Raw genomic sequence first — 16,484 nt, 5'->3', positions numbered from 1 at the left:
ATTCTGTACTTAGAAAGCAAAGGACCTTTACAAAAAAATCACTAACTACCATGCTCATTTGACTATGTTGTTTGTTAAACTTATGTTATGTTGTATAGTTGAGTATGTGTGTGTGAATATTTTATTCAGATAGACCTATACTTTAAAAATGTCATTCAGATATTTTCTAATTTATGTCGCTAAGCAAAGATGCCTCAGTTTTCTCCTGTATAATTAAAGAATAAATAGAACAAGACAGTGAACAAACCAATTGATAATAAAATTAATTTAATAAATAGATAAACATGCCTAGCAAATAGGGAGCATTCAGTAAATATTAACTTTTTCCTTTTCTTCTCTGCCAGTGGAAGAAGAGACCTGAATGTTCGACTCATTGATTCCCATAGAAGTCTTCATTACTAAAGGACAAAATGTATTTCTTAGAGACTCTTTAGTAGATGTCCAAGTTATACACTAAAAACATACCATATATGACTTTGTAAAAATATTCATGTTGTTATCAACCAAGATAGCCATATTTTATTGTGTTTCATGGACAAGATGGTTTTTGTGCTCCATCTGTTGTTGGCTACTCACTCTATAAAGGGACAAGTTTCCTAAGAGAATGTAATGTTCTAGATTGGAGGTGAAATGTTGGAGAAAAAGATGGAGATTCAGGGACCAGCAGTTGGTGTAATGGCTATGTCGCTGGACTCCCATGCAGTCGACCTGCGGTTTGAGTCCTGGACCCAGTGGCTTAAACTCATGCCGGGTGCATGTGACCATCCCCCCTAGGGGGGTGATTTCTCACTTTCTGTTCCTGTCTTTCTGGCGAGCGCACGTGCCCTATAGATAGCAAAAACCTTCCAAAAAAAAAGAAAAGGAAAGATGGAGATGTTAAAGCAGATTCTTCCATTTTGTGATGATGTTCTAAAGAAAGGTCACAATGTTTATTATTTTTATATGTTGATATATCTTTGTCTTGTTGTATAATAGGTACAGTGTATCAGAAGTATGAGCCAATCTTTTTCCAGTCCATCGGAAATCCATTTATTTTTAGATGCCTGGATGGAGTATTTATTGATGGAAATGATAAAGGAATATCAAAAGTTGTGTACAGGTAAGCGATGCCCATGTTCAAACTTAATTATAGGAGACATAGCCACACTTAACCACAGCGATTATGCCCAGCAGTATTTGCACTGTAAGTTAAAACCTATTTAAGTAGATGTTATGTACAACTCACTTTCCCTATTGATAAGACAAAGTTATTTTTTGAGAATAATTGCATTTGTTTAGTTCTAGGGATAATTTTGCATTTTTAATTCTATTTTATTATATGGAAGAGTAATCTCTTAGCTAATGCTTTCTCACCTGTTTCAGATCTTGCAATGGGCGAGATCGACTTGGCCCTTTACAAATGAGTGATAGTACATGGCTCACGTCAGAAATTCATAACCCACTGGCTGTAGGACAGTATGTTAACAATTGTTCAAATGGTAAGCTGGCATCATGGTGCTATTGGACAAGATATAGCAGTAGTTTACACTCTTCCTTTGCCATATGACAGTGCCACAGGTAGTTGGGTTTAACATCTTAGCTATTAAAGTTCTTAAGCAACTGTGACTGTTTTTCTTTATTTATGATAGAGCACATACACATATGTGAGATTGCAAGAAAAAATAGAATAAGATATAAGCATCCTCCATAGGATCTGGTCTTTCCTCCAGGCCTCCAGTCCATCAGATCTTGGGTACTTGCATGCATGCTTAGTGTTTTTCAAGCCAATTGAGTTGGGGATTTGAACCATGGTTACCATTTGGGATTTGGCTTTTTTTTTTTTTTTTTTTTTTTTTTTTTTTTTTTAGTTTTTTTCCCATAGGGTGCTTATACTTTCCCAGAGAGAGTCAGAGAGACACAGAGCATGGGAAAGTGAGAAATCACCCCCCCACCCCATCCTGGAGGGATGGCCATGCTGCAGTCCCTTGTCCTCCATTCTCCTCTCAGGTTTTGGGTATGCACACACAAGCACCCCCTGTGATTTTCAAGCTACTGGAGCCAGGGCTCAAACCATGGTCAGCTATGTGGGAGTCCAGTGCCTTAATCACCATGCCAAAATTTTTATTTTGCTAGCCCCCCAAATAAACCGAGGCACAGAGAGATCTACTAACTTGCCCAGGGCCACACAGCAAGTAATTTCTGGGGCTGAGACTTGAACCTAGACAGCCTGACACTAGGGCCCCCATCTTTAATCACTCTGCTATGAAGTCCCAAAGGACTTTGGCTTCTTTTGTTTTGTTTTGTTTTTGTTTTTGTTTTTTGGAGAGGTTTTTGCTATAGGGCATGTGCGCTCACCAGAAAGACAGAGAGACAGAGAGACAGAAAGCGAGAAATCACCCCCCAGGGGAGATGGCTATGCTGCAATCCCTTCTCCTCCATTCTCCTTTCAGGATCTTGGGCACTCACGCATACGCACCTGGTGTGAGTTTAAGCCACCTGATCTGGGACTTGAACCATGGTCAACTGCATGGGAGTCCAGTGACATAGCCATTTCATGATCTGCTAGTCCTGTCTTTGACTTCTTTTGAGCAGTGCATTACCAGTGTGCTATTGGGTAACCCAGCAACTATAACTTTTTGAAAGAATTTGGAAAATAATATACATTATTTGGAATATTTATTTATTTATTTTTTTGATAATCAAATTAGGAATATTACCATAGGGGGCAGAGATGGCATGGTAGTTAAGGCACTGTACTCCCTCATGGCAGACCACAATTTAAGTCCTGGACCTGGCAACTTGCTTTCTCACTTTCCCTTTCTCTCTCTCTCCCTCCCTCTCACTGGTCAATTTAAGAAATAATAATCATAAATGAAATGTAATAATTCTTTTAAGAAAAGAATATTACCATGTACATCATTTCCAATAGATAATTTTACATTCTTGAGCCTGTTAAGTGTTTCTTCCCTTTACCCCTTCTACCCACTCTCTATCATCCACTCCCTTCCCTTACAGACTCTGATATCTACACTTATCCTTCCTATTTTCGTATCTTTACATCTTTCAATTTCTGCCATGGACTGCAGATATTCCATATATATTGAGCAGGGATATTTAGTATTTGTCTTTCAAAGTCTGGCTTACTTTGCCTAGCAGTAAGTTTTCCTTTTTCAACCACTTTGAGTCAAATGAATGTCTCATTGTTCCTTATAACTAAAAAGTACTCCATAATGTATATGTGCCTCAATTTTTCAACCCAGTCATCTGTTCTTGGACACTGAGGTTAATTCTGTGTCTTTGCAATTGTGAATAATACTGCAATAAACATGGAAGTTCAAGTGTCCTTCTGACTCAGTACTTTTCTATCCTTTGGGTAAAATACTACAGAGTGAGATTACTGGGTCATATGATAATTCTATTTGTTGTTTTTTGAGGAATCTCTAGATTGTTTTCCATAGTGGCTGTACCAATTTATATCCCTACCAAGAGGATTCCTTTTTTGCTACATGGAATCTTTATTATTTTTTGTTCTGATTTTTGCAGTGAATACAGATAACCGATAACAGCTGCCTTTTTGATCATTATTATTTTAGAATTTTTTAATAGTTAACTCAAGTTATTTTGTTAGTACCTCAATATAGCCTTATTGATTAATCACTAGACTGGCATACTCTTCTATTACTAAGTGTGAGAGTCACTTACCATCTTTTTTTTGAGAGAGAGATTTTTGCGATAGGATGCGTGCACTTGCTGGAGAAATAGAAAGATAGAAACTGAGAAATCACCCCCCAGGGGGGATGGCCACGCCACAGTCCCTTCTCCATTCTCCTTTTGGAATTTTGGGGACGCATGCATACGCGCATGGCGTTTTAAGTCACTGGGTCCAGGACTTGATCTGTGGTTGATTATGTGGGAGTCCAGCAATGTAACCATTTTGCCATCTGCTGGTCCTATCACTTACCTTCTTAGGACTTGATTTTTGCATAAGTTAAAGGTTAATCATCTGGATACATTTAGCATAGGCTTTGGTATTAGGGAGTTATAAACTCAAAGCCTGACTCTTGTATTTAACCTTTAATCTTTCTGATCCTCTGTTTCCTAGTATATAAAAAGAAAACAGTGGGGACCAGCAGGTGGCTTGGTGGTTAAAGGCACTGGAATCCCACATGGCCGACCATGGTTCCAGTCCTGGACGTGGTGGCTCGCTTTCTTACTTTTTCTCTCTCTCTTTCTATCTCACTCTGTCCTTATCTGGTCAAAATTTAAAATAAATAATAAAGTTAAATAAAATAATTCTTTAAAAAAAAGGTAAAGAGTAGGAACAACAGATGGCATAATGGTTACATTGCTGGACTTCCATGTAGTCAACCATGGTTTGAATCCCATTTAATCCCAGAGACTTAAAACTCACACCGAGTATGTATGATGTGTGCCCCAAATCCTGAGAGCAGAATGGAGGAGAAGGGATTGTGGCATGGCCGTCCCCCAGGGGGTGATTTCTCACTTTCTGTCTCTTTCTCTTCAGCTAGTGCATATGCCCTATAGCAAAAATCTGTCTAAAAAACTAAAAACAAAAAAAGTAAACAGTAAAACACATATATATGTTTATTATATATAATCGAAACATAAATGTTTATTTTATATGTATTCTATGTATAAAAATATAAGACTATATATAAAAACATGTTTTATTATTTACTTCTTGAATATTCTATTCAATATTTATAAAATATGTATATACAAAATATAAAATCTAACAGTGCCTGAAACATAAGAATTATTACTTTGTTAATGCTCTAGTAATATAGAAAACCATATATGAAGTGTCATAATTCAATACTGTTTTTCATGACCTTGTACCATGACTGTTTTTCTAAAAATTATGTGTTCTTGTTTCAAGACAGGGCAGCTAATGTCTGTTATCAGGAATTTGATGTGCCTACTGTTTTCCCTATAGAACTGAAACAGTATCTGCCAAACATTGCCTACAGTTATGACAAACAAAGGTGAGTCTTCCAAAAGAACATTTCCTATTTTCTGTCTTACGCTATATTTACAAATATATATATTTGTCTTTTTTTTTTTTTTTTTAAATTTTTGCCAGAGGACACGTGCACTCTGTAGAGAAAGAAAGAGAGGAGAAAAGTGAGAAAGCACCCACATAGGAAATGGTTGCAAGGCAGTCCCTTCTCCTTTCAAGACTTTGAGCATGCACACACATGCGCCAGCTATCTTTTTTTTTTTTTTAAGGTTTTCACTATAGGGCGCGTGTGCTCGTCAGAGAGAGAGACAGAGAGACAGAAAGCGAGAAATCACCTTTTTTTCACGCCACAATCCCTTCTCCTCCATTCTCCTCTTGGGATCTTGGGCACGCACGCACACGCGCCCGGCGTGAGTTTTAAGCCACCGGGTCCAGGATGCAAACCGCAGTTGACTACGTGGGAGTCCAGCGACATAGCTATTACGCTAACTGCTGGTTCCCCCGCCAGCTTTTTCAAGCCGCTGGGTCTGGGCTTGAACCATATAGTCAGCATTGTGGGATCCAGCTACCGTAACCACTATAACACAGGCTGGCAGCCCCCCCAAAAAATCTTAAGAAAATGCTTATAAGGGGCCGGCATGGTGGTTAAGGGTACTGGATTCCCACATGGCCAACCATGGTTCGAGTCCTGGACCTGGCGACTTGCTTTCTCACTTTCCCTCTCTCTCCCTCTCTCTCTCCCTCTAATTCTGCCAATCTCTGGTCAAATTCAAATAAATTTTAAAATTTAGATAAAATAATTCTTTTTTTTTAAAAAAAATGCTTATAAAAATTGGAAATTAGTGAAAAATTTTAAGTTCACTATGACTTTTATGTTTGCATCTTTTTTTCTTTATTCATGATTGAGTGCATGCACACACATGGGAAAGTGAGAGAGATGAACACCCTCCACAGGCTCTGGGCATATTGTGATCCTCTTACTTTAGTCCTCAAGCCCTTTGAATCTTAGGCACCCTGTTTCAGGCTGCCCAGCCAGGGAACTTACCAAATTAACATTTAAGATAAATGATACTTAAAACTTGGTATATTTTTTGGTCTCTGTATGTGTGTTTAACAGTTAGATTTTCTTTCCTTTTTTTTAAGAACTATTTTATTTAACTTTATTTATTTATTTTAATTTGACCAGAGAGGGACAGAGTAAGAGAGAGAAAGAGAGAGAAGGAAAGTGAGAAGGCAAGCCACCAGGTCCAGGTCTTAAACCATGGTCAGCCATGTGGGAGTCCAGTGCCCTTAACCACACACCACCTGTTGGCCCCAACAATTAAGTTTTCTTAGGTATATACTTTGGGGAATGATGTTTTCAGAGTTGTTAAGATATAATAGTATCGGGACCAGCAGTTAGTGTAATGGCTATGTCGCTGGACTCCCTAGTAGTCTACCATGGTTTAGGTCCTGGACCCGGTGGCTTAAACTCATGACGGGCATGTGTGCGTGTGTGCCCAAGATCCCTAGAGGAGAATGGAGGAGAAGGGATTGCAGTGTGGCCATCCCCCATGGGGGGTGATTTCTCGCTTTGTGTCTCTCTGTCTCTCTCTGTCTTTCTGGTGAGCGCACGCGCCCTATAGCAAAAAGCCTCTAAAAAAAAGAAAAAAAGATATAATAGTATCTTGTGTCCAAAGTATATTTTTAAAATTCCAGTTCATTTTAAGTAATATTCTCATCTTTCAGAATACAAGATACAAACTAATAAAAGAATGTTAAACTATACTTTTTTAAAAGAATTATTTTAATTTTACTTTATTATTATTTGTTTTAATTTGACCAGAGAGAGACAGAGAGAGAGAGTGAAAAAGAAAACTGCCAGGTCCGAGACTCATGGGGTCAGCCATGTGGGACTCCACTGTCTTTAACCACCACACCACCTGCCTTTCTAAATCCCTTTTGTGATCCCAGTTTTGGGGGCCTAAACAAAGTTTTGGAGGAGGCTGTCAGTCATATAAACCTATTGAGTTGTGGTCTTTAAATGACATAAAGCACATACACTCTACCTTAGAATACCTATATCAGGAATAAAACTATTTCCTCTTAGAAATTGAATATGTAAATGAAAATGTAGGCAATCTAAGTAGAGTGTAAGTCTCATCTATAAAACCTATGTTGGTTACTTTAAAAATATAAACTTTTGGGGACCAGCAGATGGCGTAATGGTTACATCGCTGGACTCCCACATAGTCAACTGCAGTTCAAGTCCCTGACCTGGCAGATTAAAACTCCCACTGGGCACATGTGCATGCAGGCACAAAATCCTGAGAATGAAGGAGGGACTGTGTTGTGGCCATCCTCCCCGGGGGAGGGGGGGGGGGCATTTCTCACTTTCTGTCTCCCTAATGAGCACACACACCCTATAGCAAAAATCTCACTTAAAAAAAAAAAAAACATATATATAAACTTGTATCCGTTAATACCTTTTTCTCTTTATTTTCAGCCCACTTCGATGTGTCGTTCTTGTTGCACTTAGGGACATCAAACAAGGAGAAGAGCTTTTTTCAAATTACTATACAATTGTCAGCTAACTCTGAATTAGAAATTAGGTTTCCTACTCAGCTAATGAGTTAATTCTGAGTATTTTTGTTAATTATTTCTCTGAGGTTCCACCTGTAGAACAAATATTTTGAGACATAATTGGAGTAGGAACTTGTTTATATTGATATTTATATTCCTATTTCATGATAAAAGCTATTTGCTTCATTACAATTTTAAATTTGTAATGCAATTCCAATTTTTAATTGGTTTTCACCTGAATACACAATAGCTTATTAAATTAATTCTACCACTTCAAAAAATAATTGAAATGATGTTCTTTTGTTTATTTTGTATATTTGTGGTAGTTTATATAAAATTTTAGCCAAGTATCAGCAAGCCTTATAGTGCTGTTGATATGCACAAACTTCTGTAAAAGCTTTTTTTTTATTCTACAACATAGAAATATTATATTGCCATGAGTAAATGGGTGTGTGCACATATAAAGATTGTTCTAGCTGAGTAGGAGAGAAATGTGAGGTCATTATACTATTTACTCTGAAATTCCTATATCAAGAAATGATTAAAGAGAAGCCCAAGCAGTTGTTTTAGCATGGGAATATAGTTAACGTTAGCATTGGTGGTAGGAATGCCTGGTTCTCACATTCCCATGTGGAGGGCTTCCATTACAAATGCTTCTAGCCTTTCTGCTACCCATTGAAGGATAGTGACTTTTTGAGTATCTTTGAAGAACTGGGCACCTGTGGCCCATACCTTTCTAGTTGCATCTCTGTGGACTCCTTCCCAGTAGAAAGAGTATGTCCTGGGCTGTTCTCGCCATTGAGCAGGAATAAGCTTAGTTCAGAGGTAGGTATTGGCAAGCCAGCCTGGCCGTGGCTCTGAAGCCAACTTCCACAGTTTTATTAGTAAACTTACTTTGATCTCCATCCACCTTGACTTCTCAAATTTGTGTAGAGTATTGTTTATTGGGCCCCTTAAATCCTTATGGATCCTGTACAACCAGATTCTGGCCACCTTCACTGCCGTGCCACTAACTTATACACCTGGCTAACTGCCATTTCAATAGCCTCCTGATCACTTTCCCTGTTTCTGCTTGTGCTCCCCTTACAGAATATATCTCCACGAGTGATTCCTTTAAATGCAACCCAGGTATTGACACACCCCTGCTCAGAACTCTCCGTCTATCATGAAAAAAAATTCCTAGTCCCTCACTCATGATCCAGCTGCTCATTACTTCAGATCTCATCTCCTGCTTTTCCCATTCCACCCCAGCCACACCAGTCTCCTGGCCATCCCCTGAACCTGCCAGGCATACTACCCACTCAGGTCTTCTGCACTTGTTCTGCCTGCTAAGATCTTTCTCCTGATAGCTACACAGCTGTTCCTTTCTGTCACCTCGGTAAGGAGCACTGCCTAACAGCCCTGTTGAAATTTACAATTCCTAACTCCTACTCCTGACAGTCCCATTCCACTTCCAGGTTTTTCTCTATAGCATTTAACACCAACAGGGTCAGAAAACATTCTATTGATGGAAATTATGGCCAAAATGACTTCTAGTGGTCTAGAAGTCAATAGAGACTATTCTATTTTGACAAGGCTTCTCCTCCTTCCCCTAAGGCCTAAAGAACTGTGACGCTGTCATGTGACACTTGGCTGAGCTCTTGGCTGTGCTTAAAATATGTGTTCCCCTCCAAAGGGGCTCCTGTGCACGTGTCCACCATGGAAGCCTACACGTTGAGGCCCTTTGGTGTTGAGCACAGAGGTACAGGTTTTAGACAAGTAACCAGAACAGAGGAGCCAAAGTCTTTACTTTCAGTTCATCCCCTTTTCTGGCCTTATACAAATCTGGACATTATGCCTGCTGCAATCTGATCACTGCAATGTAAGGATGGAACTTTGGAACACTCTGGTCAGGGCAAATAAAATATGGGAACAAACATAAGAAATAGGCTAAGATATAGGCTAAAATACAGTCTGTCAAGTAATATCTGATCGAATTTCGGACAGCATATCTTCCTAAAAGACAATTGCTTAGAACAGTATTTGAAACACAACAGTTATTCAATAATTGTTTCCTGAATTAAACTAAAAATATAATCCTTACTGAGAGAGAGTTAGAATTTTACTGTAGGTGAAAACTATTAATAGAGGATTTGAAGAAACTCATCTACCAAACTTACTACTTACCTATTATATATCTTATCTATTATATTTACAACCAATTTGACAGTGGCACAGTATCTACTTATGAGCTGTCACTCAAGAGTTGTTAAATAGGGTCAGCTCTATAGCACAGCGGTAACGCACAGATAAACCAGATCCCATGTACAAGTCCCTGGCCCAGTTAGTCTGACACATGCCACAGTGTGCCAGTGTCCAAGACCCAAACAAGCTGGAGGACTGGAGGAAGGAACTGTAACGTGACCAGATCCAGTGGAGGGTATTAATTTCTCTCCCTCTCACTGTCCTTTTTTTGTAGAGATTTTTGCTATAGGGTGTGTGCGCTTACCCGAGAGACAGAAAGAAAAAAGTGAGAAATACTCCCCATGCCCCCGGGGGATAGCCACGCCACAACCCCTTCTCCATTATCCTCCAATGTGAGTCTGAAGCTGCCAGGTCCAGGACCATGGTTGGTCGGTCATGTGGGAGTCCAGCCACGTAACCATTATGTCACCTGCTGGTCCCTCTTTCTCACTCCCATGTATGTACACGTGAGCTCTATCATGAATAAATAAAAATAAAAGTCATTAAATTAATAAAACAATTTTTGGCAAATACTCACACAAACCAAGAAAAAAAAGATTTCCAGATTTTTATTTCTGGAACTGTACACCAGGTATTAAAGTACAACAAATACAAAATAATGCTCAAAAAAATCAGTGTTTATGTACAAATATTAAAATCAATGCAACAATAGCAACTTCCTCTTGAACATCTGATACTAAAACTTGTTCTGATTGTCACTAATTTCTCTCATACTCGCAGGGTACTTATTTCAAACTGGGACAATTGGAATCACTGGTCATCTCAGAGGAATATTAATATCTACCATATTTAACAATAAAACTAAGTTTCCTCCTTTTAGTGAAAAAATTAGGAACTTTTTAAAAAACATAGTAATGTCAATATTTTTATAAATTATTTCAATTTCCATTTGTAGACAATGTGCTTTGAAACTCTGGGCAAACAATCTCCTTGGTGGTCAGGTTTACTTGTTAGTTTACATTCAAAGTTGAAATATTCACTAGAGACTTTGGTTAAATTAAATAGTATCACTACACTCTATTAGATTGACGTTATTCATGACCCTCAATTTTAAAAATTAAAAAAGAAACGATTGCACAATTCTTTGACCTAATTGTACAGACTTTAGTATTTTTAAAACAGTATTCTACATCCTTCAAGTAAATTCAGCAGTTGACCATGACAAGAGGAAAACTAAACACTTAAAAAGCTAGCATGAAAAAGATAAAGTACGACTAACAAAAGAAAAGTATTGCTATAATCACAGCACCAGTTACACTTCTAAATGAATCCACTGTCCTCTGCAAATTCCCTGTACAAAAAAGATGCCAGCCAACACTGCAACTGCTCACCATGAATTTTTGGTTTGTTCATACAAAAACAATGTGACAAAAGAAAAAAAAAAAGAATTTATCACAGTTTGTTATAAGAATTGTGCTTAACACTTGATAATAAAGGCATTATTGTTTCTTCATATGGTTTCGAATCAGTTATTTTCATGCTTTCAATTGCAATTCTTTTAATAAACAGTAACAAATTCTCTGTTAAAATGTTTAAATGGAGCGGAAAAAACAACAGTAAATCCAGCCTTGAAAAGAAAATTCAATAAATAGCTATTTTACATGGATAAAGTCATAGTGGTACAATTTATGAATGTCTCATCAAGCATGCACAAAAATGGTATTATACATGGCAGAAGTAGTCAGAAAATATTGAATTAGATCTAAAAAGATAGGAAGAATTTACACATATATACAAAAATCTTGCAAATTATTGCCTCATTTTAACAAGGAATTAAAAGTAAACGTTACCAGCTAGTTAGCACTCTCTAAGAGGCTAAAATCAGATTGGCATTTAAAAAAATCTATTAAACTAGCTGGAATTTCTTTTTCTCTCATACCATTTTCTGGATTTTGGTCAAAAACCTTTATTTAAATAACTAAAGTGTCCATTCAACTTGCTGATAATCAAAACTTAGATAAGAAACACTGTTTCCATCTTATATCAAGACCCCAGCAATGCATAGATAAACCGAATATATTACTGCATCGGCTACTGAGAATGGGTATATTCACTTAAGTGCAACTGGTGTCAGCATTCAGTCATCTTCATGTGAATTATTTATACAGACCAGCCACTGTAAACCCAGAGTGAAAATTAAAGTTGTAACAATGGAAGAGTTTGGCCAGTATCTCACTGAATCACAGAAAGCATATTGATTTATAACAAAAGAAATAAGGTTCAAAGTTTAGCACAACACAGCAATAAGAAGCTGACAACTTGAATAAAAATATCAGAAAGCAACACAGAGCCCAGGCTACCCATTATTTACTGTGTGCATACAGGAATGCTAGACTTTAGATGTATAAATTAGAGACTGATTTTAAGTTATTAATTTAACTACTTTTGTCCACTGCACTAAACTAAATTTTATAGTAAATGTGCTATTGCGTAAACACTTCAAAGCAATCTTCATTAAAATGCTGCAAAGAAAAACAAGAATACACATCATCCAAAACTAAGGATGTCATTGCAGTTCACAGTTTGTATAATAAATACCCTCCCTTTCGATCACTAAGATCACTACATCCTATCTACTCATCAGCATAACCTTGAAGCGACTTATGCTTACAAATAATAGCAATGCAGCAAAACATTTAAGTTTTTTTGCGAAGCAACACAACTAGTAAAAATCAAAAATTTTAAGATGGTGCAAAATAAAAGTAATTGTTTTAACTGTACTATGAAAGCAAAGCTTATTACATCCTAATACTGTACTACATATTGTCTGATTCACCTTATAACTTCAAGATGCATGTCTATAAAGCAAAAGTGGCCAAAGTTCATGACAATGGCTTCTCATTCACAATGGAATAAAAATAAAACTGAGTCTGAGATGTATCTGAATGTGTATTACTTTTTAAAACTTAAGAGTGGTAACGTACCATTCTATTTCAGAAAAGAAATCATATTCTTGCCAACTGTTCAAGGTAAACAAAAAAGCTTAAATATACTTCAAGGTTCTACTGCATTATGAATAAAATCTAGAAATCCTTCTAAATATTAACACTTTGAACTGCAGTGCTACAAACAACTAAAAGAGGTGTCCCAAAATGTAAACCATTGAGTGGCCACATCCTGGGCTTTGTAGACTGTGCCTCTGCACGTCAGCTGCCTCAGGATAAACTACATTACCAATGACCAGTATGATTTTTAAGATTATAACCTTGACGATGGTGGGTGAAACCCCATCTTAATACCACACCTTCAAATACCAAATTTTTAGCCAATAAATGACATTAAACAAAAATCTCCCGACAATAAAATGGCCAATTCTGTGAAAGGTAGCCTTGGTCTAGAATTTCCAAACAGAATCCACACATGCGTCTTCATAATTTGCACACAGTTCCTCATGCTGGCTTCCACTAAAGATGGACTTGCTGCTTTGTAAACTGAAGTGCTCTAGTTGAATAACATGAGAGAAGTTTCCATTTTTAAAAAATCCTTGCATGTTTGTGCAGTTTAAAGAAACCTACCCCTGCTTTTATTAATTAAGAAAATAAAACCAAAAAAATGCTACATTGAGCAGGGATCGGGATCGGTACCTGTAAACATTTGTTATTCCACTGCATCCATTACGGCAAAAGGAATTTACACGAAAAGAAGCCACGCCATTCAGTTCAGAACATCTGTGCTGGTTTTGAGCTGGTGGCCTCTGTCTACAGGTTTTAAAATTGGGAGTAAGGGCAGTGGGAACAGAAAAGAATAGAAAAAGGAGGGAGAAAGAGGTATTGGGGGATGAGGAAGAAGCAGAGCTTAAAGCTGCACCACAGAGTTCAATCTTAGTTCCCAACTCTGCTGATCATAGTTTGTTTCCACATTTATGGATTGAAAAACGAAAATACTCTTGATAAATCAAGATATAGTTCTATACATACTGACATCACTGATGTCATAGTGAAAAAGGTTCAAACTTCCAGTGAAAGACTATGCAAACCTGATAGCTCCCCTCGAGTTTACGGTACTGCACGCCCACTGTCTCTGGGCTCCTCTCTTGTGTCACTCGGAGTGAAGGGCAGCGTGCTGATGCAGGGTGTGGGCACTGATGAAACCATTGGTCTCGTTGGCAGACAGGCTGCCAAAGTCAGCCACAGAGACAGCCATTTTGGCACTGGTGATGTGATGTGTATGATTTTCAAAGTCCACACTCAAATTATTTACAGAAACATCATTCATAAAAGATTCAGGGACAGCAATGCCCATTTTCAATCTCTTTGTGGGCCTTTCTGACTCTTCACTGCACATGTTCATAGGGTTGAGTTCCGAATGATAAAATCCAGTCTCAAATAAATTAAAACAATCATTTTCCCCATTGCTGGGCAGGGTGAGTAACTCTTCTGTTACCACAGGCACATGGTTTACTTGTCCCCGGGGAGCACTGCCCAGTGGGGGAAAGCTATCATCCAAACAATTCACATCTGTGGGGCTGCAGACGGTTGCTACACTGTTGGTCAAAGCTGAAAAGAAAGGCAAACGTGTTTAAGTAGGTGGTCCTGTGACGTGAAACAAAGAGGACAAACCTATATACCAAGCTAAGGAACACAAACGGCTTTACCTGTCAAGTCACTGGCAGTGAAAGAGTTGAGAATGTTTAGCTGTTGATCGGGAATAGGCTCAGGCCGGTTAGAAGTTAAGGCTGAAGAATTTACTGTCCCACCTAGAGCTTCTGTTTCATCTACCAAACGATCCATATAATCCCTGAAAAACATACCGCAATAACTTTATGACTGCATACCAGTTAAAAAACAAAGTCACTGAAGTCAAACCCACACTACTTACGTAACTCCAGGGTGATGGTTATATCGTTTCTTTCCAAATCTTGTCTGTTGAGCAAAGTAATCATAACGTTCAGATTTCTTCCACATATAGTAGAATGCTACACATTCAGCAACTGTTCTAGTTCTCACCTAATGAAAACAATCAGATTTAAAAAAATAAACCAACAAACTCAACCTGTTTCTTTTAGCAGCCTTTTTTCTCCCATACTGTAAGTCCAGTCCATGGTCCTTATTTTCTAGCCTCCCAATAACAAAATTCTGAACACTTTTATTAGTGAGGGAAGTATCTTTATATTTAATAATGAAGCCATTTTCAAAAGCCCAAGGTTGTTATTATTTAATCAGAAAGTACTGGTTTATAAAACAAATATGCATCCAGAAATTATCCTATGCCTTTATTGAAAACCCTAAAACACTGGTATCCTTTACTTTCTCCCCTATCACTCCCTCCAATTTTCACCTTAGATTAATCAATCCCTGAGGGGTTTATAAATGGGTTTCACTAGAATGTATTATTTCCCCAAATTATATGCAAGTATATTTTTTCTGGTGAGAAAGAATGCAGCCTCATTAGATTACCAAAGGGTTCCATTATCTAAAAGAGATTAAGAACCCTTGGCAAAGGATAAGTAATTTGTGGCATCTCAAATTTTAGATGATTTGCTAACTAAAGGCAGGACTTTTCCTTTCTAACTGATGTTTTACTTGGAGTCTACTGTATGACAGATTTTAGTGCTGATAATACTAATAAAATCTGACCCTCACCAACTTGGCTACATACCCAAATAGGACTACTCTAACCACATTTAGCCACACCTACAAGCTCAGGTGAAGGAATGAACTTCTTTATCCTTATCCAATACTTTCTCCCCTGCTTGACCAATACCCAGTAAAATAAGTTTCAGTATCTCTATACTGATCCCTGAGGGAGTTATGAAAAAATCATTAATACAGTGACAAGATTTTTAAACCAAGAAATAAAGTATACCTTTCAATAAACATTATTAACTACAAGTCTTCACAGAAAATGCAACTTCTTGGGGCCACAGACTTCTTCTGTCTTATTCGATTACCTCTAGGGCCTAAAACAATGTTTGCTAAGTAGGAGGACGTATAACTGTTTATGGAATGAATAGGTAAAGTAAATTTCATAAGCCACTGCAAAGCTGATAGTTTTATTTTGACTTAAAAGAACTCAGCCATCTTATGTGGTGAAAAGGAAACCCTCCTACACTGTTGGTGGGAATGTAAACTGGTTCAACCACTGTGGAGAACAATATGGAGGTTCTTCAAAGATCTACAAATAGAACTACCATTTGATCCAGCAATCCCACTTCTGGGTATCTACCCAAAGGACAGGAGAACACTTAGTCAGAAAAGTGCTTGCACATCAATGTTTATTGCAGCATTATTCATGATTGCCAAGACATGGAACCAACCTAAATGTCTACAAACTGATGAATGGATTGGAAAAGTGTGGTATATATGCTCTATGGAATACTACTCAGCCATAAAAAATAACAAGACCCTGGCATTTGATAGAAAGTAGTCAGATGTGGAAGATCTACTGCTGAGTGAAGTAAGCCACGCTATGAAAGAAAGATATTGTATGTATCCACTTAATATATACCGACTATCCACACTCTATGGTAGAGAGCAAAATATTGGAGGACATAAAAGCAGTGAAAGTACTTAACGAGAATAAGACAGTGTGGAATGGGGGTGTGAAGAGAAGAAGATAGAGAAAGATAGCAAGAGAACAAATAGAGGCAGGACGTTAGTGGGAAACAGATATGGCTTATTACCTGTTGATGATGACGAGTATAGTATTCTCAACTAGATTGGTCTGAGAAGTATTTCATGATGGGCAAAGTATTTTTACAAGCAAAATGAGAAATAGC

General features: G+C 37.7%; 2 protein-coding genes across 4 annotated transcripts in view; one reads left to right on the top strand and one right to left on the bottom strand.

The window, feature by feature from the left end:
- SETD9 (SET domain containing 9) overlaps nucleotides 1-8,427 on the top strand; it is a 12,273-nt gene extending 3,846 nt beyond the window's left edge. For both annotated transcript variants that reach the window (XM_006148982.3, XM_006148981.3), the window contains exons 3-6: nucleotides 976-1,099; nucleotides 1,363-1,478; nucleotides 4,880-4,985; nucleotides 7,446-8,427. In XM_006148982.3, the coding sequence (XP_006149044.1) occupies nucleotides 976-1,099; nucleotides 1,363-1,478; nucleotides 4,880-4,985; nucleotides 7,446-7,533 (434 nt within the window). In that variant the 3' untranslated portion in view covers nucleotides 7,534-8,427. The remainder of the gene's footprint in view (nucleotides 1-975; nucleotides 1,100-1,362; nucleotides 1,479-4,879; nucleotides 4,986-7,445) is intronic.
- A 1,870-nt stretch (nucleotides 8,428-10,297) lies between these two features.
- Nucleotides 10,298-16,484, bottom strand: part of MIER3 (MIER family member 3) — a 41,144-nt gene continuing 34,957 nt past the window's right edge. For both annotated transcript variants that reach the window (XM_014587985.2, XM_027772059.1), the window contains 3 exons: nucleotides 14,585-14,712; nucleotides 14,361-14,503; nucleotides 10,298-14,262 (listed from right to left, as the gene is read on the bottom strand). In XM_014587985.2, the coding sequence (XP_014443471.1) occupies nucleotides 13,805-14,262; nucleotides 14,361-14,503; nucleotides 14,585-14,712 (729 nt within the window). In that variant the 3' untranslated portion in view covers nucleotides 10,298-13,804. The remainder of the gene's footprint in view (nucleotides 14,263-14,360; nucleotides 14,504-14,584; nucleotides 14,713-16,484) is intronic.

The sequence above is a fragment of the Tupaia chinensis genome, unplaced genomic scaffold (assembly GCF_000334495.1).
Source record: "Tupaia chinensis unplaced genomic scaffold, TupChi_1.0 Scaffold000251_1, whole genome shotgun sequence".
Taxonomy (NCBI): Eukaryota; Metazoa; Chordata; class Mammalia; order Scandentia; family Tupaiidae; genus Tupaia; species Tupaia belangeri.
Note: the sequence above shows the minus strand (reverse complement) of the source record. Positions and strands in the feature narration are given on the sequence as shown.